Raw genomic sequence first — 23,052 nt, forward strand, 5'->3', positions numbered from 1 at the left:
TGCCTAACGTAGGTGTGAACAAGCGCGCGGCCCTGCCCTACGGTGGCCGATGCGGGCGAGGCGCTGAGGGGAGAGCCTGCGCCTTTGGCCTTATTTTAAGTCCGGCATCGCCAAGGACACGTCCTTCCGGGGTCCTCCATGGGAAGCGGCCCACGGGCGCGAACGCCGCCCCGCCTTGCGGAAGGGCTCCTCGGCGCTGCGCTGGGGCCGGGTTCCGGCGGCCTTGCTGCCTCTCACGGACTTTTCTTTTCTGCACCACGGAAGCCCACGCCTGCTGTCCGGGGATTTGGACGCTCTGAGCGAGGCCGGAGGCCCACGCTGCCGCCCCTGGAGCCCAGAATGAACCAGCCTGGTCCTGGGCCGTGTCGTGGGCCGGCCTGTGCTGCCCCTTCCACGTCCCAAGGGACGGCAGCCTGCGCCTCCTCGAAGCCCCACTTTCTCTTCCCCAAGTCCTGCAAGGGGGCATAGAGTAACCAGAGGCTTTCTCGCACCTGTGACTGCTGTTATTTTAGCACATTCCGGAGGCAGAGATGCCTGGGAAAAGGCCCCTACGTGCAACGGCCATCCCTAGTGCCAAAAGGGAACGGAAAGCAATTACTCTCGACGTGAAATTGGAAGTGTTAAGACGCTTTGAAGTGGGTGAAAAGCTCAGCCAGATAGCAAAGGCCTTAGGCCTTGCTGTCTCTACAGTGGCGACCATCCGGGACAATAAAGAAAAAATCACAGCGAGCTCACAGATAGCTACTCCTTTGAGAGCCTCCCGGTTGACCCGCCACCGAAGTGCAGTCATGGAGACCATGGAGCGGTTGTTGCGTGTGTGGCTCGAAGACCAGAGCCAGCGAAACGTGCCCCTGAGCGTCACCATTATACAGGAGAAGGCCAAGAGTTTGTTTGATGACCTGCAGCGTGAACGAGGTGAAAGCTCTCAAACAGAAAAGTTTAGTGCAAGTAAAGGGTGGTTTGTGAGATTCAAGGAACGCCACTGTTTGCCCCACTTCAAGATGAACAGCACGGCTCCTGGGAAGGAAGATGTATATCCAGAGATACTGAAAAGCATCATCCAAGAAGGTGAGTACACCCCCCAGCAAGTTTTTAATGTAGATGAGACAGGGCTTTATTGGAAAAGAATGCCTGAAAGAACGTTTATTTCGGTAGAAGAGAAAGCTGAGCCAGGGTTTAAGTCATCCGAAGATCGGTTGATGCTGCTTCTTGGTGGCAATGCAGCTGGAGACTTTAAGTTGAAGCCCTTATTGGTGTACCACTCAGAAAACCCCAAGGCTCTGAAGGGGTACTCCAAGCCCAATCTGCCTGTGATTTGGCGCTCAAACAGAAAGGCTTGGGCAACCAGGAGCATCTTTCATGAGTGGTTCACATACTTCTTTTGCCCTGCTGTTGAAAAATACTGTGCCCAAAATAATCTCACCAACAAAGCACTGCTCATCTTAGACAATGCACCATGCCACCCAGTAAATTTGAGCGATCTGTCTGACAATGTAAGAGTGGTATATCTTCACAACAGTACAGCTGACTCGATCCAGCCCATCTGTCAAGGTGTGGCCTCTACCTTCAAAGCTCATTACCTGAGAAGGACTTTTGAACACATCCTAGAAGCAACAGATGGGGAGGATGCAGCTGAGATCAGGGAGTTCTGGAGAAACTACAGCATCATGGATGCTGTGGACAACATTGCAGTGGCTTGGGAGGAGCTCAGACCAGCAACAATGAACAGTGTGTGGAAGAAGATTTGGCCCGAGTGTGTTCAGTTCCCGAGTGTTTCCCAAACCGACAACGTTGCACAGCTTCAACAAAATATTGTGACCCTTGCTAACAGCATGGCTCTTGGAGAGGTGGGAGAAGCTGATGTGCACCAGCTGCTGCAGTCCCACGAGGAGGGCCTCTCCAATGAGGAGCTGATGCAGCTGGAGCAGGAGCAGGCAGGAGAGGAGGAGGGGGAGGAGGGTGAAGAGGCTGCACCTGCCCTGCGGCAACTCACCACACGGGAGCTGTCAGCAGCCTTCTCACATTTTGAGGCTGGCTTGCAGGTCCTTACCAGCAACAGCCCTGATGGCGCATGGAACCTGAAAGTTTCAAGGGCAATCAGTGATGCAATAAGCTGCTACCGGGAGCTGTACAGTGAGAAGGAGCGGCGCTCCAAGCAGCTCTCCTAGGCGACCTCAGGGGGCGCCACCAAGCTTAAGGAGAGGGAGGCAGACGCAGCAGGGCAACCTCCTGGACAGGGCCCAGCCAAGCTTCTGCTTCCAGATGTCTAACACCCTTGCAGACCCTGCTTCTGGTATTTTCATTTTGACACTTAAGAGCATCAAATTTTGTCGTTCAAACTTTACTTAAATATGTGCTTTAAGAAGATCAACTGAAAGAAATTCCAGAATAAGTTATTTAAAACAAACTACAAGGAGACTAGCCCTGCTAGACGTTAAAAAACACTATGAAACCTCTGTGATTAAATCAGGGAGGTATTGAGACCTATAAAATACAATAGAAAGTCCAAAAATAGATACAGATAGGCTTTTTTTTTTTAAATAGTGCAGGACAGGTGGTTAAAATATGGCAAAAGGTAGTTAATTCATACCTCACAGCACACACGAGAGTAAACAGACGAGGGCTCTAAACGTAGAAACCGAAACCACGCAAGTACCACAGAACACACGAATGAATGCCTCTGTGACGTGGGTGTTGGAGAAGATTTTCTAGGATTCAAAATCCAGATGAAATTTAAGATTAATCAACTTGACCGTATGAAAAATATAACAAAACAAAACTTTCTTATGAGGATAAAACACTACAAACAAGATCAACGGCAAATGACACACTGGAAGAAAGTTTCTCAGTTAATGGGCTAATATCCCTGATGTGTGAAGAACTCAGAGATTGAGAAGAAAATACCAAAAATCAGATAGAGAAGTGGATAAAAGCTGTAACTCATGAATAGGTAAATTAGATCTTGAAACATAAATTTGGCCTCACTCAGAGAAGTACAGATGGAAACTACACAGATACCATTTCTCATTCAGATCGGCGACAGTCAGAAAGCATGGCTGCATGTTCTGTTGGTGGGGCTGTGGGGTCACAGGCACCCTCACTCATTGCTGGTGGGAACGCAGATTTGTACATCCCTTATGGAGGGACATCGAACACTAATAAAAGTATCTCTTTGGACCTAGCAATCCTACTTCTAGGATTATACCCTGAAGATACACTTCCAACAAAAGAAAATGTATACGCACAGATCATGTGTTGCAGCCTTGTTTGTAACTGTGAACGCTAGGGAACAGCCTGAAGGGTCTCAGAACAGTCAGATATGAAACGGCACTTCCACACTGTGGAGTGTAAGACAGATACGAACGATGGAAACTACGATAGCAATAGAATAAGGAAGAGCTCAACTGACGTGGCGAGGGTCCCAGGATATATTATTAATTGAAAAAGAGCAACATGTGAGAGTGGAGTATGCTAGCTTTTGTGGAAGGAAGAAGGGGAAATAAGGAAATACACATGCATCTTACTCTTTTGTACAAAAAAACACAGGAAGGAGAAATCAGAGACTAAAGAGATTGGTTATGGGGTGGGGGGATGTGACTGGGAACCATGTTAATATATTGTACAAACAAAAGTAACCAAGGATAGAGAAAGAACAGAACTGTGTTTTGCATGAATTACAAACCCACAGTGAAGTTGGAGAAACTCCCAAGTACGTCTTGAACACGTATTTTGACTATGTCCTCAGGCTAGAGGAAAGAAATATAAACAAATACTAGACGCTTGTTAGTGGCCTTGTTCTCACCTGCATAGGTGAGCAGTGCCAGAGGTGCTTTCTGTGTGCTCTAGGGTTGAGCAGACAAGCACATTGTGGGTGATGTAGCCAGGTGTCTCACTGCCAAGCAGGGGGTTACAAATATGAAAAGGGGAAAGAATGACTCTTGTGTTGTTTTGAAATTGGAGGTATCCGTGTCAACTCACGGTTTTTCATATGTTCATAGACCAGTGAAGAAATAGACACAGGGGTACCATTTCCTAACTCTGCCGAAGGGACCTGGAGGCAGTGACAGCCCAGGAGCAGTGAGCACGCCCGACAATCACATCTTGTCTCCTGAGTACCATTCTCCACCCACCAGAAGGTTCTGAGGCTCCTCAGAGAAATGATCAGTTTCAGGGCTGGGACTGGGAAAATTACAAAGTAAGCCTGAAATACCTCTCTGTGCTGGAAAGTAAACAAGGGCCTAAAGAATGCCAGGAACACATCGAAAGGATGCAGCAGACAGGTGGGGCAAAGCATCTGCAGGAGCAGGACAGATGACACACTGCAGACACAGTGTTGCTGCTGTGAAAATCCCACCAAATGTGCGAGGTCCAAACCCCAGCAGGAAAACCCACACTGAAGGAAAGACTTCCGAATAATTAGCCTATACTTTCCAGTGTCAGTCATGAGCCCGTCCAGATTAAAGGCTAAAATGACAAGGCAACTGAATGGCAAAATCTGAACACGGTTGGTTATAGGTGTCATGGTCCCAAGTCAGTGTCACCTTCCTGACGTTATGACTGCACTGCGGCCGTTATGACTGCACTGCGGCCGTGTAAGGCAGCGTCCTTGTTTGGGAGTAACACACAAGTACTTAGAGGTGAAGGTGTGTAATCTCTGCAACGTACTGCCAGATGGTTCAAAAAAGTGTGGAGAAAGAATAAAGCAAACGGGGCAAAATGTTAACATTTACGGGATCCAGGAGATGGGTGCCTGGGAGTGTTTCTGCAGCACTTCTGCAACCCTAAATTTGTCAGAATTGAAAGGTTGAAGGAAACCGCTCTCGTACCTGAAGGGGGTGGGTGGAGACTGCGTCCTCCATCTGTTATCTGAGAGCGGCTTTAGTTGTTTGAGATTGGATGCCCAGCACCAGGCCCACAGACAGCACTCACACGCCTCTCCCCCCGCCTCCGCCAGTGCCCCTGCCGAGCTCTCGGCTGTCCTTGGCCCCAGGACTGCTGTCTGTCAGCCTGTCTGGATGCAGCTGAATAAAGGCACCTTCCGGAGCACATTCCTGGTGTTTTCTTTGAGATCCTGGTCAAAACCAGAGGTCATACCTCTAGAGAAATGTACATACACAGAGGTTTGAATGAAATTTGGCAGGGGGTGTAGGGTTCTTCTGAAGTCCAAGGGCTCATTCAGTGGGTCCAGCTTGTGAGGCCGAGAGAGGCTCCCAGGAGCTAGACCCGGGACCTGCACTGCTTACGTCGAGTTCACGAGACAGCCTTTCCACTGGGAGGATTCTGGAGACAAGACATAGCTTCTGTTTACAGAGCATTCTGCGTGCCAGGCTGTGCCCAGTGCTTCCTGGAGCCCAGACGGCCCCACAAGGGGCGTGTTCTAGCGCATCTTTCAGGAGAGGAGTCCGCACACTGCGGCTGAGGTCTGGTGCTCAGCTCATGTTTGACCCCATTGGAGCGAGGGCTGTGGGCTGTGACTAAACCTGCAGTTGGTTCATATGTCAGTGAACCCTGCCCTGTCCTCAGTTCATCACACACACCGCGGTCTGGAGAACACAGATTTAGTGAGACGGGGCTGCAGCCTGTTACACAGCTCTCCTGGGAGGGCTGGGTTCTTGCTACTATGACGTGGACTCAGAAAGACCCACACACGATTCTGTTTAAAGAATTTGTCATCCAGAAGGGGTAGGTGGGGAAGAGGTAATGTGAGGGGTAGTTTTAAGAAAAAAAAGGAGCCAGCTTTGCCCAGCAAGTGGCAGTCTACTCATGTTTCTTATGGACACTGACTAACTGGACAACGTGGTGTTGGCCACACAGTAAACCAGGAGCAGCCAACACTCCTGTGACAGAAATGCGATGCCACAGTGCGACGTGTGTGGGTCTGGGGTGTAGGAACAGGGTGCTCAGGCTTTAACCCCCTTTCAACCTGAGAAGAAAGGGGAGTGCGGCAGGCCCGACGTGGGCCAGCCTCCCACTCTGACACGCCGAGGCAGCTCAGCACAGAGGGGGCCATCTGAAGTCACTGGGCACAGCCTTCCTGGGGTGCCGAGGGGCGAGGAGGAGGTGGCGCTGTCTTTACCCACCCCCACATCAGCCCGCGAGCTGAGCTGGCCTTGCTGCTGGCCGCGCCTCTCCTCAGACTTCCCAGTCAAGGGTCATGGACGTCCAGGGCTGCGTTCCCTGCCCACCACCCACCAACCTGTGTGTGTCAGCCCGCAGCACAGCCCAGCACAGTCCAGGGCGAAGAGAAAGGCAGGAGGGACTGAGCAGCCGTATCCTGCGGTGTCCTTTTCCCGAGGGCCTTCCCCTGGACAGCAGGGTCTCCAGAGTGTCCCCACACAGGTGCACGGGATGGCTGTGGGTCCGTCCTCCATCCAAGGCTCCCTCTGCCAGCAGGAGGCAGGACCTCCCGCACGCCCTGCTTCCTGCCTGGCGCTCCCTGGAGCAAATATCTCCAGCGCCTGATCTCAGGACCCCAAACAGAAGGCCCCTGGTTGGGGGGTATCCGAGCCCTCCACAGGCATGGTGGCGGCAGGACGCAGCTCCTTGGCACACCTGGTGTCCTGACCTCCCCGGGGGCACAGTCCCTGCTCCACACCTGGAAGCAGGGCAGCCTCTTCGGACAGGACCCCCAGCCACCCAGCTTGGAGCACCAGGGTAACCTGGGCTGGGCCAAGGCAGGAGCGGTGGCCCGTCCACCCGGGGCTGAGAGCTCGACGTCTCCTTCCTTCCGTGTTGCACAGAAAGAGCCGGTAACCCCTGGACTGGCCCTGCCAGGGGCAGGGGCAGGGCCCTTGGGAGAGTCAGGAACTGCCCCAGCCAGGGACACCCCGCGGTCCCCAAAGAGACAAGGGGCTGGGGGACGGAGCCTCCAAGTAGAACCCAAACCGCCCACCGCGGGTGAAGCTCACGCCAAGGCAGAGTGTGGGCGGTGGCATCCTGAGTCTGCTTGGCGACCCGCCGGAAGCCCTCCAGGACTTCCAGAGTGGCCAAGGCCCAGCAGCCTTGGTCCCAGGGGTGTGGGGGGCTCTCGGCCAAAGGGGAGATGAGAAGAATCCCTCTCCCACTCCCTGCCCTTAAAGCTCTGCAGTGGGGGGAGGGGTGCATTTCCACCCGGGAAGCAGCCCGGCCCGAGTCCCAGCAAGCACCAGGGGCTGACGGTCCTCGTGGTGCTGGCCCAGCAGTGGGGAGAGGTCCAGGGGCTGTATCCTAGGGTCTCCAGGGCACAAGAAACACCCTGACTTTGGCAACGACCAGCAGGGTAGGCCTCAGGCAGGCCCAGGAGGGGTTCTTCTGCTCTAGGCGTCCACATCTGGCCCAGGCTCCTGGAAGAGCGACTGCTTCCGCAAGGTGAGGCGGGCACACCGAGGGCACGTGGTGGAGTTGTCGTAGTAGCAGTCCCTGAGGCAGGGAGACGGGGTGAGCCCGGGAAGGGGCAGGGCTCCTGCATGTAAAACTACCCCTGAGTCTCCACGAGCTTCTTAAGACAGATCCCAATATCCCCCTAGACAGACAGGGAAACTGAAGCAGCGTTTCTCCCAAAGGGTCAAAGCGGAGGGCTGCGCTTAGGCGTGCCTGCCAGGCCTGCTACCTGGGACCTCTGTCAGGCCCCTCCTAAGGGGTCCACACCTATCGCCCGTTACACTGACGGAGAGGGCCCTGTGGAGGTGCACACGGTCCCCACGGCACTTTAAACGTGTGACGTGGGCACGGCAGTATTTGACAAGTCAGACACCACACAGACCGCTAGCTCAGCGGAGCTCACAGTTGTGCGTTTCTGCCAGTCACTGAGACGGCAGTCCCGGCTCTGCAGACCTACGAGATCGGCGGTCGCTCTGAGGAACGCCGAGTTCCAGGGAAGACCAGCGTGAGCAGAGACTGTGTGGCAGGTTCCACTGGAGCCCAGTGCGAGGAGCCGTGCGGGGCACCTACGGGCAGCTGTGCTAAAGGAATGCGAACCTCTCTCTTGATTCACGTGTGTCATTCTCCCAAACATCCACGAGTCTTCAGGACATAAATGCTTAGTTTGAACCTAAGTACTTGATAAAGAAACATGTTAGGTATTTCTTGTGGCCTAGGGATGTTTGAAAAAATATCACAAGAACTAGGAAGTGTAGGAAGCCCTGGCCTCAGCTGAACCTCAGTCCCGGCGGGCAGGGAAGCCAGCTGGACGCATACACACACCGTTCCCCAGCCCACGGGGGCTTCTTCAGCTGAGGCTCACACCTCTGGGTCTAGGTCCACATCTCAGAATCAAGGTAAAGGGATCTGAAACCGGGCGGCAGAGATCCAGGCCCGTTGTCTGTCTGCCTCTCCCCGCGTCTATCACAGGGAGTCCCGCGCACCAACCTGTGGAAGACGGCAGCGCAGTCGGCACACACCGACGTGTGGCTGTCGAAGGGGAAGAGCACGTCGCCCTCTCTGCAGAGCTCACACACAAAGCCCTTGGCCTGGCACCGCTGGGGGCGAGGCGGGGAGGTCAGTGCCCACGCCCTGACTGGGGGACACGACCGCCGAGCCCCCCTCCCGCCCTCCCTACCTGGCCCGTGGGGGCCCACCTCGCAGTCCAGCTTGATGTGCTTGGCAAAGAGCGTGTGGGTCTCAGCCAGGGAGCAGCCCAGGCGGCCCGTGTGCGCGTCCAGCAGGTCCTGCACGGAGTACATCTCGTCGTTCTCCACAAAGTGCTGCCGGTCCTGGAGCTGCAGGCCCAGCCACCGTGACCCCTGCTGCCAGGCCAGGGCGCGCGCCTTGCCTACACCCGCCTTGCCCAGCGGCCGGGCCCCCTTCCCCGCTCCGTCTCATCCACAGGCCTCACCACCCCACTCGCTGCTTCCTGCTTTTCTCGTCTGCCCGACCCAGAGGGCACTGCGCCTCTCCCTGCCCCCCAGGACCCGACACTGTCTGCCTGCAGCAGGCACCCGGGAGGGATTTGTGGAACAAATAAAAAGGGGAGCCTTGAAAAGTGTTCTGTGGTCAACCCTTCCTGGGCTGGCCCACGCCTGGTCCACTCCACGGAGGCTGCGGGGTGAGACCTGCAGCTCTCAGGGCTTCTCACGCGGACGGAATCAGAAAACGCTTTTGTGGGTGCGCTGCCTGTTTGCTTACAGCAGACCTAGTGTTCCTGGGGACAGGGTGGAGACCCTCTGCTAATGACACAACACACAAGTTATCAAGTCACCCCTCACAGCCCTGGTCTGTTTCCCACCCGCCCTGCCTCCCCGACAGGTCCCCTTCTGTACCCCCCACCCCCCGGGGCGGGCTGACCTGCAGGAGCAGACGGGCCGCCATGGCCTCCTTGCAGGTGATGAAATACGGCTTCATGAGCAATATGTCCTGACGCAGCTTCTGTGGACAAGAGGGGCAGTGGGCGTCGCCGCCGGGGCAGGGCTGTGCCCGGCACGTCCGCGTAGCCGGTGGGAGTGGCGCCACACTGGCCCTGCTCTGGCTTTGTAGGAAGTTGCATCACCTCACACTCTGGGTCAGTAGGGAACAGGAGGTACCTTCCCGTCCCCCAGGACAGTTCCAGATCTGAGCGCTCCAGCCAAGCTCAAGTTCAAGCCACAGCTTCCCGGCCAGGCAGCACCCTGGGGTTCCTTCTTCTGCAGTCACTCCCCCAGCCCAGCTCCACACGCACACACGCCCCTCGGCTGCGTCTCAGCTCGCGTCCAGACTGCCCCGTGGAACCCGGCTCTTCTCCTCAGCCCGCTGTGCCTCAGCCCCTCCCCCTCAAGCCCCGTCCCTCGCCAGCGGCAACCCCCCCCCCCCCAGCCTCCCGCTGCGTGGCAGAGAGCGGCCCCCAGCCACGTACAGCTCCTGAGCACACAGACGTGGCGGGGCTGACGCGAGACTGCGGTTTAGTGGAGAATACACACGGGGACGCAGAGACGAGTGCAGAAAGAAAAGCAGCGCAGTGTATCTCCACAATGTACACTGACAGGCGGCGTTAAATAAAAGACATCATAGAAATAAATTTCACCTGCTTCTCATTTTTCTAATGTGGCTACTAGAAAATTTCAAATTGCCTCTAAGCCTTGCGTGGTGTTTCGTATTGTGACTGGACAGCTGCTTTAGCGACTTGAATTTAGGGGACAGGGCAGGGGCCCAGCTTAGCAGGTGGCACCGCCCGGCTCACAGCACACCCTGTGGGGAACAGGGCCACCCCCCCGCCCCCTGCGCAGCCTCACCCGGATCTCCACCAGCTCCTCCACGAAGTTGAACAGAAGAGGGTTGATCTCCCGGAGCCGGAGCACCGGCCTCGACACCATCAGCGCCAGGTAGCGCATGCTGCCGCGGGACACCTGGGGGGGGAGGGGGCGTCTCGGGTGCTCAGCCCCACCCCCACCCCCGGCCACACCCCTCCCCCGCCCACTCCCCCGCCGGCGAGGGCTGTACCCCAGGGCCGCGTCCCCCCACCTTGCGCGGCTCAAAGTCCCAGTTGTGCACCACACGCGCTGGGATGACGGCCAGGTCGTTCCAGTGGCAGTGGCTGCAGTAGTACTGGCCGGTGTAGTCGCACTGCCGGGCCTCGCTGGGCACGCCCCCTGTGGAGGAGGTGGGCGTTACAAAGTCGAGGAGACTTGCAAGGTCCCCTCCCCCAGCAGGGCCAAGGGTTCCACCCTCCACAGCTGACTCATCCTCTTCCGGGCCACCCTGCTTCCCTGTTCCTCACCCGTAAACTGGGACAGTCACAGGACCCCCGCCAGGGGACTGCGGAGGCAGGATGCTTCTAGGAGGAAGGCCTGACACGCAGCGTGTGCGTGAGTCGTGTGTGATTTTCCCATCGAGGTGGGTTTTCTGTGACAACGGAGCCCCACGTGGGAGGCTGAGTGCAGCCCAGCCCTGCAGGGACTCCCAGGGGGCCCACGCTGGACCGTCGCTCTGGGGGGGTAGCGGGTCAGGGGCAGTGAAAAGGCACCAACAGCAGCCCTTTGCAGCTTCCCCGGAAGAGCAGCAGGACTCACCCAGGGAATCAGGCTGCCCTTAGCCACCGCACGCATCCGGGTTTCTCATGCAGCTGCTGGAAGGGCTCCTGGCCCAGACAGCTCCCCCCGCCCCTGCGCCCTGCTCTCCTGGGCACTCACGCAGAGAGATGGGCGCCCGGCACTCGGCACAGCGGTAATCTTGGCTGTCCAGCCCTGCCTCGGGGCAGATGTTCAGCTCGTACTCGGCCTGGTGGCTGACTTTGGACCGCACGCAGGGCTTGGAGATGAGGTTCAAACACTTGCTGTGGCAGCGGTAATAACACCCTGGTGGGCGGCGGGGCGACAAGGTGCCTCTTAGAAGGGAGGTCACCTTGCAGCCCAGGCAGACCTGCAGCTGCTGGGACCCCCAGGGTGGGCTCTACTCCGATTCCCAGATCAACCCAAGAGCCTCTCCAGGCACTACTGCACGTCCCCAGATGTCAAAGTCCCTTCAGTCCCCACCTAAGCCTTGCTCTGAAGGAACGTGCAGACCTCCCCCCCAACTCCAGACTCAAAAGTCCAGGGGCCTACCTGCCATTCCCACCTGGGTGCCTAAAGGGCTCAAACCCATGCTGTCTAAGTGCAACCCGGCTCTTCCTCAGCAACCTCGCCCCAGCCTTCCCAGCTCAGGCTTCACTGCCTCCGTCTTTGCACCTGCTGAGACGTCATCTCCTCTCCTCTCTTGCACTCGTGTCCCATGCTTCAGCTACGGCTGCGCCTGGCCCCTTCTCATCTGGACGCCCCACCCTGGTCACAGTCCATCATTTTCCCTCCTTCAGACCACGCTCAGCTCAGCAGCTGGAGTTAAAACCTAAGTATGTCCTGCACCCACCCATGGTCCCAGTGTACTTACAGAAAAGCCCCCACCACCACCTCCAAGCCCACTTCTACCATGCCCCCTCCCATACACAGTGCTCCAGCCACACTGCTCTCTGCTCCTCCTCGAAGACACTGGACACGCACGGACCACAGGGCCTTTGCACAGACAGCTCCCCTGCAGAGACGTTCCTTCCCAGATATACTCCTGGTTTGCCCCCAACCTCCAAGTTTTTTATTATATGTCACATGATGCCTTTCATTTCACCCTAAAGCAGCGCCCATCTCCCTCGTTGACACGTGCTAGTCCCTTTCCTTTTTTTTGTTCACTGTATGGCTAACCTACCATTTCATTTCCTTATTCGATTTCTCATCCGGAACATCACCTCCAATGGAATTCTCTGCAATGATGGAAATGTCCTGTCTGCACTGTCCAGCAGGGTGGCCACCAGCCTCATGTGGCTATTGCATACTTGGAATGTGCATGGTGCAACTGAGGAACTAGTTATTTATTGTAATTAATGTAAACTTAAATTTGAGTAGCCACACGTGGCTAGTGGGTGTGAGCCAGGTGAAGGCAGGCATCTGGGTCTTTCAGCCCTTGCTGTAAGCCCGCCTGCCGGAGGGCTCAGGAAATACTGAGGACACAGTAGAGCACCCCCCTCCGCTAGACTGCCGGCCCAGAAGGAGCAGTCTGGTCTCAGCCCACCTGTGCAGGTGTACCAGGTCTGAATGAGACCCCAGATGACGGTGTTACACTTGTCACAGGTTTGCTTCACACTCTTGCTCTTCTCCTTGTAGAAGCGGTGCTCGAGAAGCACCCGGATGTTGGGCTCATCCTCACTGGGGTCCTGGGGGGGCCAGGGAGGGGTCACAGGTGAGCCGGGGGCAGCTCTCTTCCCATCACGTGAGCCCCTCGACTAGGTCTCCCAGGCACCATGTGTAGCGGAGGCTGTGATTTACCCCAGGGTGACAGCTCTTCCCTTCACGACAGAAGGCGGTGATGGTCAGGCCTGGGCCACCCGGATTACAGACCACCTTTGTACCTAGGTGCTGCCCCAGGGCCACGTTAGGGCCAAGTGTACAGAAGCAGGAGGGAAAGGGCCTTCGCTGCCCTCCCCACATTGTTTTTGCTGTCTGAGAGCAGACCCAGATGCGCTGGGGGCCGTCGTGGACGTGCCAGGAACCGGCAGAGCAACAGGAAAGGAGGACCTGGGGTCTCCAACACCCACAGCTGCCAGATGGGCCCTGGGCCACCTACACTTCCACATGAGTAAAGCCACACCACCAATTCCCGTAAGCCACTGCATTTTGGGGCGTCTTAGCCTGCACCATAGCCTAACCTACAGTCTAATGCACACTCCACTTCCTAAATCCCCAGGCACTCAGGAACCAGTACAGGGATGCAGTGGCACCCAAGACAAACAGGGCACAGACTCGGGGGGGCTACACGCTGGACCCCTGCGGCGTGTGGCTTCAGGGCCCACGGCCCCTTCGGTTGGCACCTTCAGGAAACCACCCCCATTCTGGGTCGTGTGGTTCAAGGTGGGACGAACTCACCCACTTGCTCCAGTGGGTGGACACACGACCCAGGGCTGCGATCACGTCACACTAGGGAAGACACGGGCTGCACCTGGGGTGCGAGCCCCCCGCCCTGCCTGCCCGGGGAGCTGCGACCTCGGCCCCGGAGGCAGCCCCAGCCCGGCTCCAGCCGCCCGCCGGGGGGGCAGCACCCACCTTCAGCTCCTGCAGCTTCAGCCGCAGGTGGATGAGCCGCACCACGGCGTCCTTCTGCTTCTCCGAGTGCTCGGGCAGCTCCAGGATCACCTGCTTGCACTCCTGGATGGCCCGCCGCAGCTGCTGCACGTCAGAGGCCAGGAACAGGCCCTGCTCGGGGGGAGGGGGCCGGGGGGGCGGTGACCGTCAGATGCCCCCCCGCGCACTCTCCTCATTGGCCAGGCTCAGCCTCGCAGATGGCGGGGCCCAGAGAAGACCTCCCCGTCCCTCGCTCGCCCAGACAGCCCAGAGAGCCCCGAGGACTTGCTCAAGGCCCGGGAACATGAGCAGCAGAGGCGGGACCCCTCCCCCCACACACACACCACCTGCCCCCTCTCTGGGCCTGTCCGCCCATGGGCCTCCAGAGACCTAATTCAGGATGTGTTTCAAAATACAACTTCCCTCTTTTAGAAATTCAATTGCTTTACTGGATATGCTATTACGCTTACTTCTACAGGACTTCCTCTTGAATGAAAGGAGGGGAAATGACCTGTGCTGTCAAGGAGAGGAAATGGCAACTGGTTCAATCACCGAGCTCAGAAACACCCCGGTCACCCACCCCACCTCAGCCCCAGCCCCTCACAGGCTGACCCAGGGTTCAGCCCTGCCAAGCCCCCAGACTCAGGGGCAGGGAGACAGGCCAAGGCTCCGAGCTGGGGGCTGGGGCCGATCTCGCCCCAGGAGAGCGGCATCAGTGCCTCAGGAGCCACGCTCTCCGCCCCTCCGCGCCGGTACACGGAGCCTCCAGGCAAAGAGGAGGTGACGCCCCTCTTGGAAACCAGCGTGTGGCCCATAGCAGGGGCTCAGAAATGTCATAATAAATGAAATAGAGGGCTTCCCTGGTGGTGCAGGGGTTAAGAATCTGCCTGCCAATGCAGGGGACACGGGTTCGATCCCTGGTTCAGGAAGATCCCACATGCCACGGAGCAACGAAGCCCGTGCGCCACAACGACTGAGCCTGTGCTCTAGAGCCCGCGAGCCACACCTATTGGACCCACATGCCACAACTACTGAAGCCCGCCCGCCTAGAGCCTGTGCTCTGCAACAAGAGAAGCCACTGCAGTGAGAAGTCTGCACACCGCAATGAAGAGTAACTACGGCTCTCCACAACGAGAGAAAGCCGGCGTGCAGCAACGAAGACCCAACGCAGCCAATACATAAAAACAAACAAATAAACAAACAAACAAAAAACAAACGCTACAAAAAAATTAAAATAAATAAATCAATCAATGAATGAATGAAATAGGTATCTGTACCAGCAAAGCGTAAAGCTTAAAGGCCACAAGAACAACAAAAACGAACAGCAGAAGACAACTGGGAGCTCCAGGAGAATGTTTAAAAAGTCATATCTGAATGCTACTATAACGTTTCTCTCAAAAGCTGGAGATAGTTCGCGTAAAATGGAAAGCTTTTCAAACTTAAAAAAAAAAAATCATTAGGGCCCTTTTATTAAAAACAAAAACAAAAAAAAAGCGAGGTTTCCATGGAACAAAATACAGCACAGACAAGGGTGACCCTGCCTAGTGGCACGGCCCTCTCCCACCCCCACCCGCACCCTGCAGCAGGACTACAGGATTCCCTAGGACCCCAGATAGAACCAACCCTCACATTTGCTTCAGCGGATCCGGGTATGGAGGGGACAGAACGGCCCTCCAGGAGAATAGCAGCCCAGGCTCCCAAAGCCAGGTCCAGCCCGTCCCCACAGGCCCGCAAACGGGTTCTGGGGGTGGGAGCCAGGTGTCACCTGGGCCTCAGATTCCAGGCCCGGGAGCCCCAGCTGAGGTGGACACGGCAGGTTCCTCTCGCTCTGGGGGCTCACCTTGTCCTCTCCCCACCCGCAGACCCTGAACCTTACCACGGGTCGGGCAAAGTGGTCCTCAGACAGGCCAAGATCCATCACGCGCTCCGGGCAGCGGAACTCCGGCTCCCCAGGGGGCAGCTCGGGCAGGGCCTCTGGAGCAGGGCCAGGTGAGAGAGAGTCAGCCTGCCGCCCCTAGGATGAGGCTGCAGGGGGCCCTCGGGGAGGGAGGGAGCCCACGGGAGGGGAGAGGGAAGCAGGGCCTGCCCTGGCATCAGCCCTGTTTGCATTTGCAAAGGAACCCGTATCTTCGTGCAGACAGGAGAGAACCATACAAAAAACAGTGTTACAGAAACACGCTGCTGTCTGAGGTCCACGCCTCACGTGTGCGTCTCTGGACTCGAGAAAGGCCGCTGGAGGGCTGCACACCAGAACACGCGAAGCCCCACGTGGACTCTAGCCTCCTCGCACACGCCCCGGGGCCTCCAACACCCTGCTGGCTCCATCGGCAGTCTCGCGGCTCAAGCCCTGCTGACCGACCTGGGCCCTGCCTCCGCTGACCTCTCACCCTGCAGATCTCGGCGCTGAGCTCACGCCCCAAGTGTCCTCCAAGTGAGCACCTGCTGGGTGCTGGGCCCCGGGACACACACCCCTGCCCGGGGGAGCGTTCGCTCCCGCAGGGACAGAACGGGGACAGCAGTTTGTGCTGCAGAGACGAGGGGAGCGCCTGCGTGCTCCACAGGAGGAAACACTGAGAGAGGATGGAGGTCCGATGAGAGGGGTCAGACCACCCACACAGCACCCTGCGCCCTGCCGGCACCCACCTTCAGAAGCGATGTCCGGGGCCTCCTCGCCTGCCCTCCGCTCATGCTGCCTGGGCCCGAGCTGCTTGTTGAAGGGGTTGAGGTGGGCCTGCCGGAACCGGGCGAGCCTCTCATCCTGTTCCATAGCACCCACCTGCGGGCAGGCCGGAGGGGCGGAGCTGGGCGTCCAGCTCCGGGCTCACCGCGGGCCCCTCCCCCTTCCCAGCGCCCGAGGCTTCAGGGGGAGGCCCGGCCCCTCTCAGTTCCCCAGGAGGGTCCGCGCGGAATAGCCCCACACCACAGCCTCCCCCCTCAGCCTCTCCCCAAACCAGCTCAGCCCCCTCACCCCGGCCCCCACGGGTGGCGTCCCCTCAGTAAGAGCAGTGACATCCGAGCCTCTGTGGGGGCAGGCGGGGCTTGGAGGGGTGCCCAGCCAGACCTCCAGCCTGGTCCAGCCGGGCCCTCCCCGTGTCCACTGTCCACCGAGGCACGCCTGCCAGGACTCAGCCCCTCCCTCTGGCCCGGGACCCAAGGTGCTCCTTTCCTGTCAGAGCATTCAGAAAACACCGCCCGCCCCAACAGAAGGGTCAGTGTAGATGATGCCAGGGCTCAGGCCGTTCTGCCACCTGCAGTGTGGCCTTGGTCAGGGCCCACACCCCGCTGTCCCGCGGAGAAGCCCCACGAATGCTGTGTAATCAGCACGTGGGCCAGGGCTGCACGGCACTGACACCCCGTGTGGCCAGAGCCCATGCCCAGCCCCACACCTCGGGACCCCAGGAAACAGGCAGGAAGTGCCTCGTTCATTGCCTGGTGCTGCTTTGCCCTGCCCAGAGCTTGGCAAACTGCTGACAAACAGGGCTGATGGCTCCAGAGATGGAGGAAGGGACTCTGGCTGGGGTTTGCCCCCGAGGTCCCCCCACTTAACTAGCTGGTCCACGTTCCTTAGCCTCTCTCTGCTTCAAGGGCAAAACAAGTTCATAGGAGGTTGGACAAATGTTTTTTTAAAGCTTTGTAGTAAGGGCACAGATGTTGGTTATATTTTCCTTATACCTGGTTACAGTCTGAAACAACTTTTCATAAAAGGCAATCCTATGGCTCCTATCTGCACCCCTGCCCCCCCTGCAATGAAAGGAGGACTGAGCCAGAGGGGATGGCCCCGGGCCACCTCACCCACCCAGTGCTGACCTGCGCCTGGGCAGGGACTTCCACATCCCCCACCACCATGGGACCTGGCCTGCCTCTCTGGCCTCTGTGGTGGGATGTGGGTTGGAAGTTCCGGGCCGGTAGAACCTGGCACCCATCAACTAACGGCCCCTCGGTCAAAACCGGGCGGGACAGAGGTAGCATGCGCCCAAGTCCCCATCTCCCTTATGACCTGATGTCTCTGGGCAGCTCACACAGGGTGGTCCGGCACGGATGCCAGCACCTCCACAGATGGCAGGGGCCACAGTGCCCTAGGAAGCCGCCAGAGTGCAGGGGAGAGCCAGCTGCCCCCACGTTCACTAACCTTTCTTCCCGAGTGCTGAGGAAGCCCTGAGCTGCTCACCCCCAGGCTTCCTTCCGTTTAAACTGTTATTGGGAGGAGGATTTCTGTCTCTTGCAGCCAAAACAAATCCTGACTGATCACCCCAACAGCCTTGTGGTCAGCAAATTGGCGCTCTTCAAATCCCAGCTCTGTCAGCTCCAGCTGTGTGACCTTGGGCAAAGCCGAAACCTCTCTGTGCTTTTGAGTTCTGTTTCAAGTGGGCATAATAATAGTATCCACTGTGTACAGTTAAAGATTACCTTAGTCTATACAAAGTGCTGAGTGTCTTGGCCAGAAATACATATCAGCTGCAACTTATTGTTATCATTGTGACGATTAAGAATCGGGCCTGATTTCATGCTGCCTTTCCCAGTGAAGAGCATTTTCCTGCCCATAAACACGAGAGAATGCCTGCCTCCTGCGGGGGGGGCGGAGCACTGCGCGCGCGGCAGTGCAGCCTGCAGCCCACAGTTGCTGCAGAGCAAACTGCCTCTGATGTCACATGATCACCAGCCCCACCCCAAGAGACTGGACGGCCAGGAGCCACCCCAAGGGGTCTCTCCCAGAAACCTCCCAGCGTTTTAAAATATGGCCAGAGGCACTATGGAGAACAGCATGGAGGTTCCTCAAAAAACTAGAAATAGAGGTGCCATGTGATCCTGCAGTCCCACTCCTGGGCATATATCTGGAGAAAACCATCATTCAAAAAGATATCTGCACCCCTATGTTCACAGCAGCACTATTCACAATAGCCAACACATGGAAAAACCTAAATGCCTATCAACACATGAATAGATAAAGAAGACGTGGCGCTTCCCTGGTGGCGCAGCGGTTAAGAATCCGCCTGCCAATGCAGGGGGCAAGGGTTCAATCCCTGGTCCAGGAAGATCCCGCATGCTGCAGAGCAACTAAGCCAGTGCACCACAACTACTGAAACTGCACTCCAGAGCCCGCGAGCCACAACTACTGAGCCCGCGTGCTGCAACTACTGAAGCCCACACACCTAGAGCCTGTGCTCTGCAACGAGAAGCCGCCACAATGAGAAGCCTGCACACCGCAACGAGGAGCAGCCCCCGCTCTCTGCAACTAGAGAAAGCCTGCACGCAGCAACAAAGACCCCACACAGACAATAAAGTTTATACTAAAAAAAAGAATCATCCGTATCTATAACTGAATCACTTTGCTGTACACCAGAAACTAACACAGCATTGTAAATCAACTGTCCTTCAATAAATAAAAATTAAAAATGCACAGGTCCTCAGGCCCTACTCAGAAAATAAAATAAAATATGGCCAGAGGAGCTCAAAGGCAGGAACACCTCTGCTCTTCCCAGCAGCCCTCCTTGGGCCACAAGCTCTCTTGTAAGAAGCTTCTCTCATTAACCTCCTCATGGGCAGTGCCAGCCCCAGGCCTGGCAGAGGCCTCGGATGCGTGAACGAGTGGGGTCACCTGACCTCTCTCAGCCTCAGTTTCTCTCCTGCCAAGTTGGAGGATCGCATTTCCCCAGGGTGGGGGGGCAAGGCTGCCAAGGGCAGACGGAGGACATCCTAGCACAGGGGCCCGGCAGGTGCAGGGCGCGGCAGCAAGCTTTGAGGAGACCAACAGCAAGCCTCAGCAACCGGCCAGGTTCACCCCTGCCCCTGAAATTCAGGCTTGGTCTCAGCGAGGAGCACGCAGGAAGGCAGACACTGAAAGGGATGCTGGAGGCCCCCTACTGCACGGTCTCCCCTCCTCCAGAGACCGCCCCTCACGGAGGGTGTGGACGCCACCGCTCTGCAAGGAAAGGAAACTCAGAGCAAAGCCCAGGAGCTCTCGGCCCTGAGGAACCTGGGGCTGAAGCTCAGAGGTGCCAGAACCAGCCTCCCATGTTCTGCCTGCGGCACGGCCACCAAGGGGCCCTGTGATCACCCTGGCTGCCACCGGAGGCCCCCGACCTCTCCTCGGAGGGGAAGCAGCGAAGATGCCGCCTCACCGTCACACCTGCAAGGAGGCCGGCCTGGCCCCGCGGGGCGCAGGGGCAGGGCCACCGGGCGCCGCTGACGCTGGGCAGCAGCCACCCCCAGCCCCTCACGCCGCGCCCGCCCGCGAGGCCCGCAGCGGCAGCCGCCCCGGGGCCCGCCCTGGCCGGCTGTGCGCAGGGCCGGCGCTCCACCGCGCCCGCCGCTTCCACGGAGCAGGGGCGCGCCGCGCGCAGGGCGGCACAGCCACGGGGCCCCGCGGGCCTCACGGGCCCCACGGACGGCGCGCGCTGGCAGCGGCGGCGCTGCCTGGGTCGCCCGGGCCCCTCCCGGCTACACCCCGCTCCAGCCGGGCGAGGGCCGCCCGGGTCCCCGAGCCCCCGGCCCCGGGCGAGGCGCCGCGGGCCGGAACCCTGCTTGGCGCCGGGGTCGGGGTCTCGGGCCGCTCCCTCGGCCCCCGCGCCCCGGGGTCCGCGCCGGGAGGGGCCCCCCGAGCGCCCACGCCCCCCCACGCAGACCCCGCCGGCGCCCGCGCCCGCCGCTCACCGGCCCGCCGCCGCCCCCGCTGCATCGCGTCTGCCCGCCGGCCCGGTGGCTCCGCGCCCGCCCCGCGCGCTGCTGCCGCCTGCGGCCGGGAGGCCCACGGCGCCCCGCGCAGCCTGCCCCGCTCGCCCCGCCCCGCCCCGCTCGCCCCGCCCCGCTCGCCCCGCCCCAGCGCGGCCTCCGCCTCCCGCTCCGGGAAGCGGGTGACGCGGCATTCCAGCTGTTCAAGATGCTGTGAAATGAAATTCATGTTTTATGGCAAGACAAGAAAATTGTAAACATAAAAATGTCCTCTGCCCTTTGGCCTCCTCTCTCCCCACTGTGTTTCTGTCTGCGTTTATGCATCGATTAAACCCGCCGCCCCATCGGCAGAAACACCTGCTCGACCGCAAAGAGCGACCTTCTCCTGGCATCCACGCCAGCTGCTTGAAAGATAAGGTTCCTGCGTGATCTTGCAAGGGGCCAGGATGAGCTTAGATCTGGATCATGTAAACTGTCAATAATACGTCATTTGATGTCCAGCCCTCTGTCTCAAAAAACCTGTATAACTATGACTTAACTTCTAATGGCAGAACACTCCGTGGAGGTTTCTGAGATGCTGTTCCTGGATTATAATCCTCAAATTTGGCTCGAATAACATTTTCCATTTATTCCTTGGATCAACTGATTGATTTTTCGTCGACAGTGCTATGGGGGGGAGGGGGCCTGCGGGACAACATTGCCTAGATTTTCCGTCATCACAAAAGTCCTGGCTTAAATCAAAACCAAACACTCTTTTGAAAGTTGGTATTTAATTTTCGTTTAAACCCCAGTGGTTGAGGGGAGAAAAAGGAAGAGGGAATCGCTCTGCACACAGCATCTTGTGGTGCTTGCTTCTGCCCGAGTTCACAGCTGGTGAGGGAGAGAAGCATTGCAATTCTACCCCATTTCACAGAGGAGGAAACTGAGGTACAGTGAAACCAGGGGCTGCTCAGTGGAGATGGGGTAGCAGGGGCGATGGAGAAGCCTGTGTCTGTGGGAACTGGTGTAATTACTGCTCTCCAGGGGCCCCTGCTGTGTTTCTCCCCATAACTTGTGTCATTGTCTGATGTCTTCTTGTACATCTACACTTGACTTTTTTCTGTCTCCACATCAGCCCCCACCGCCTGCCCCACACCAGGCACTAAATGAAGGCTGCAGGCAAGGGTTTTGTTTGCTTTCTTCACTCTTTGCGGCCTAGAACAGTACCTAGACACGTAGGTGCTTAGTTACAGGGACTGAGGAAGGGCCAGTCCCGAGTGAGACCAGCCCCAAGAGGAAGAATGTTCCACCCCGCAGTGCTGTTAGCCGGGAGAAGACAGACACGGCCCCAGGACTCAAGGAGCCAGACAGACAGTAAGCAAAGATGCACATCAGTAAGAGATGTGAAGCACAATAAGAAAAGAGACTGGATGAGAAGGTGGCAAACAAGATCTGGGAGGAGGACCCAAAGGGTAAGAAGGAGAGAAGCACAGGACAGCTGGGAAAGAGGGCTTGGGAGCTGCACCTGAAAGGCCCGCAGTCAGAAGAGGCTGGGTGCCTGCGGGGAACACGGAGCAGGTGCCTGTGGCCAGAGGGTGGTGAAAGGGGACGTGAGAGGGGAACAGGAGATGGGAGGGGCTGCAGGGCCTTGTAAACACAGTGGCTTTCATTTGTGGTGAGATAACAACTGCTGGAAGTTTCTTTTTTCTTAACAGCTTTATTGAGGTGTGATTGACAAACAACAAACTGCATGTTTAAGTGCACAATCCGATCGGTTTGGACAACTGCATACACCTGACCTATCCACCTGTGACGATCGTTAAGATGGTAACCCTAGGTGTCATCCTCAAGGCTTCCTCCTGCCCCGTTGCAATCTGTACCCCCCCCCGCCCCCACCTCTATCCCCAGGCAGCCACTGATCTGCTCGCTCTCCTAGGCAGGCTGACTAGATTCCAGTGTTAACACAACCATGTGCATCTTTGTTCTCTAATTTTCCTCGGACAGCCATGCTGTCCCAGGGCTGCTGGGAGGATGTTAGATGTGTGACAGATGCTGGAAAGTGGAGGAATCCTGGGGAGACTCTGAGCTGACCTTACAAACAGCTCCTGCTGGAAAAGAAGACAGTCTGCCCCCAAAGACCCCCAGAGAAGAAGACAGAAAACCACACGAGAGTGTCCGCCTCAATGTCCTACACCGACTTGAACTCTGCAGTTCCCCAGGAAACGGGGTCCTAGTCAGCTTCTTTGTTTTAGACACTTTATTTTTTTTTTTAGACACTTTTTTTTTTGGATCATTATATTTTATTTTCTAATAAAAGGTGTTCACTTTTGTCTTCGGGTAGCATTTTTTTTAAATTGGAATATGATTGCATTACACTCTTGTACCAGTTTTTGAGGTACACCAAGGTCAATCATCTGTATTTATACACATATCCCCACATTCCCTCCCTCCCTCGACTCCCCTCACCCTCCCAGTCCCAGTCCTCTAAGGCATCATCCATCCTCGAGTTGAACTCCCTTTGCTACACAGCAACTTCCCACTGGCTATCTATTTTACAGTTGGTAGTATATATATGTCTATGCTGCTCTCTCACTTCATCTCAGCTTCCCCTTCACCCCCCGACCCCCCAAACCTTGAGTTCTCCAGTCCATTCTCTGCATCTGCGTCCTTGTTCTTGTCTTGTCACTGAGTTCATCAGTACCATTTTTAGATTCTGTATATGTGAGTTAGCATACAATATTTGTCTTTCTGACTTACTTCACTCTGTATGACAGACTCTAGGTCTATCCACCTCATGACATATAGCTCCATCTCATTCCTTTTTATGGCTGAGTAATATTCCATTGTGTATATGTGCCACATCTTCTTTATCCAT

General features: G+C 57.1%; 2 protein-coding genes across 11 annotated transcripts; one reads left to right on the forward strand and one right to left on the reverse strand.

Moving 5' to 3' along the window:
* The first annotated feature begins 159 nt into the window (after positions 1 to 159).
* LOC130839382 (tigger transposable element-derived protein 1-like) lies at positions 160 to 2,168 on the forward strand. Its single transcript, XM_057713631.1, has one exon. It carries the CDS (start codon positions 531 to 533, stop codon positions 2,166 to 2,168), a length of 1,638 nt encoding a protein of 545 aa, XP_057569614.1. The 5' UTR covers positions 160 to 530.
* Positions 2,169 to 7,268: 5,100 nt separating this feature from the next.
* DEF8 (differentially expressed in FDCP 8 homolog) lies at positions 7,269 to 20,293 on the reverse strand. Of its 10 annotated transcripts, none has more exons than XM_057713634.1 (13): positions 20,181 to 20,200; positions 17,659 to 17,884; positions 16,173 to 16,305; positions 15,406 to 15,503; positions 13,512 to 13,661; positions 12,484 to 12,625; positions 11,079 to 11,243; positions 10,411 to 10,538; positions 10,182 to 10,295; positions 9,262 to 9,342; positions 8,556 to 8,696; positions 8,347 to 8,456; positions 7,269 to 7,398 (listed from the first exon to the last, which is right to left on the reverse strand). In XM_057713634.1, exons 3-13 carry the CDS (start codon positions 16,294 to 16,296, stop codon positions 7,296 to 7,298), a joined length of 1,356 nt encoding a protein of 451 aa, XP_057569617.1. In that variant the 5' UTR covers positions 16,297 to 16,305; positions 17,659 to 17,884; positions 20,181 to 20,200; the 3' UTR covers positions 7,269 to 7,295. The 10 variants fall into 10 exon arrangements, with proteins under 10 accessions (XP_057569617.1, XP_057569620.1, XP_057569619.1 ...); XM_057713637.1 differs by lacking the exon at positions 20,181 to 20,200 and adding an exon at positions 17,937 to 19,610 and having other exon boundaries at positions 13,512 to 13,631; positions 17,659 to 17,847; XM_057713636.1 differs by lacking the exon at positions 20,181 to 20,200 and adding an exon at positions 17,937 to 19,610 and having other exon boundaries at positions 13,512 to 13,634; positions 17,659 to 17,847.
* Between the last annotated feature and the right edge of the window lie 2,759 nt (positions 20,294 to 23,052).

The sequence above is a fragment of the Hippopotamus amphibius genome, chromosome 16 (assembly GCF_030028045.1).
Source record: "Hippopotamus amphibius kiboko isolate mHipAmp2 chromosome 16, mHipAmp2.hap2, whole genome shotgun sequence".
Lineage (NCBI taxonomy): Eukaryota > Metazoa > Chordata > Mammalia > Artiodactyla > Hippopotamidae > Hippopotamus > Hippopotamus amphibius.

Excerpts from the sequence above, each read along its gene's own strand:
- LOC130839382 (XM_057713631.1), top strand. The coding sequence starts at position 531 with ATGCCTGGGAAAAGGCCCCTACGTGCAACGGCCATCCCTAGTGCCAAA.
- DEF8 (XM_057713633.1), bottom strand. The coding sequence starts at position 16,296 with ATGGAACAGGATGAGAGGCTCGCCCGGTTCCGGCAGGCCCACCTCAAC. Across the intron at positions 12,626-13,511 it reads TGAAGCTGCAGGAGCTGAAG|GACCCCAGTGAGGATGAGCC; the intron begins GTGGGTGCTGCC and ends TGGCCCCCCCAG. Across the intron at positions 8,697-9,261 it reads CGGCCCGTCTGCTCCTGCAG|CTCCAGGACCGGCAGCACTT; the intron begins GTCAGCCCGCCC and ends CTGGGCCTGCAG.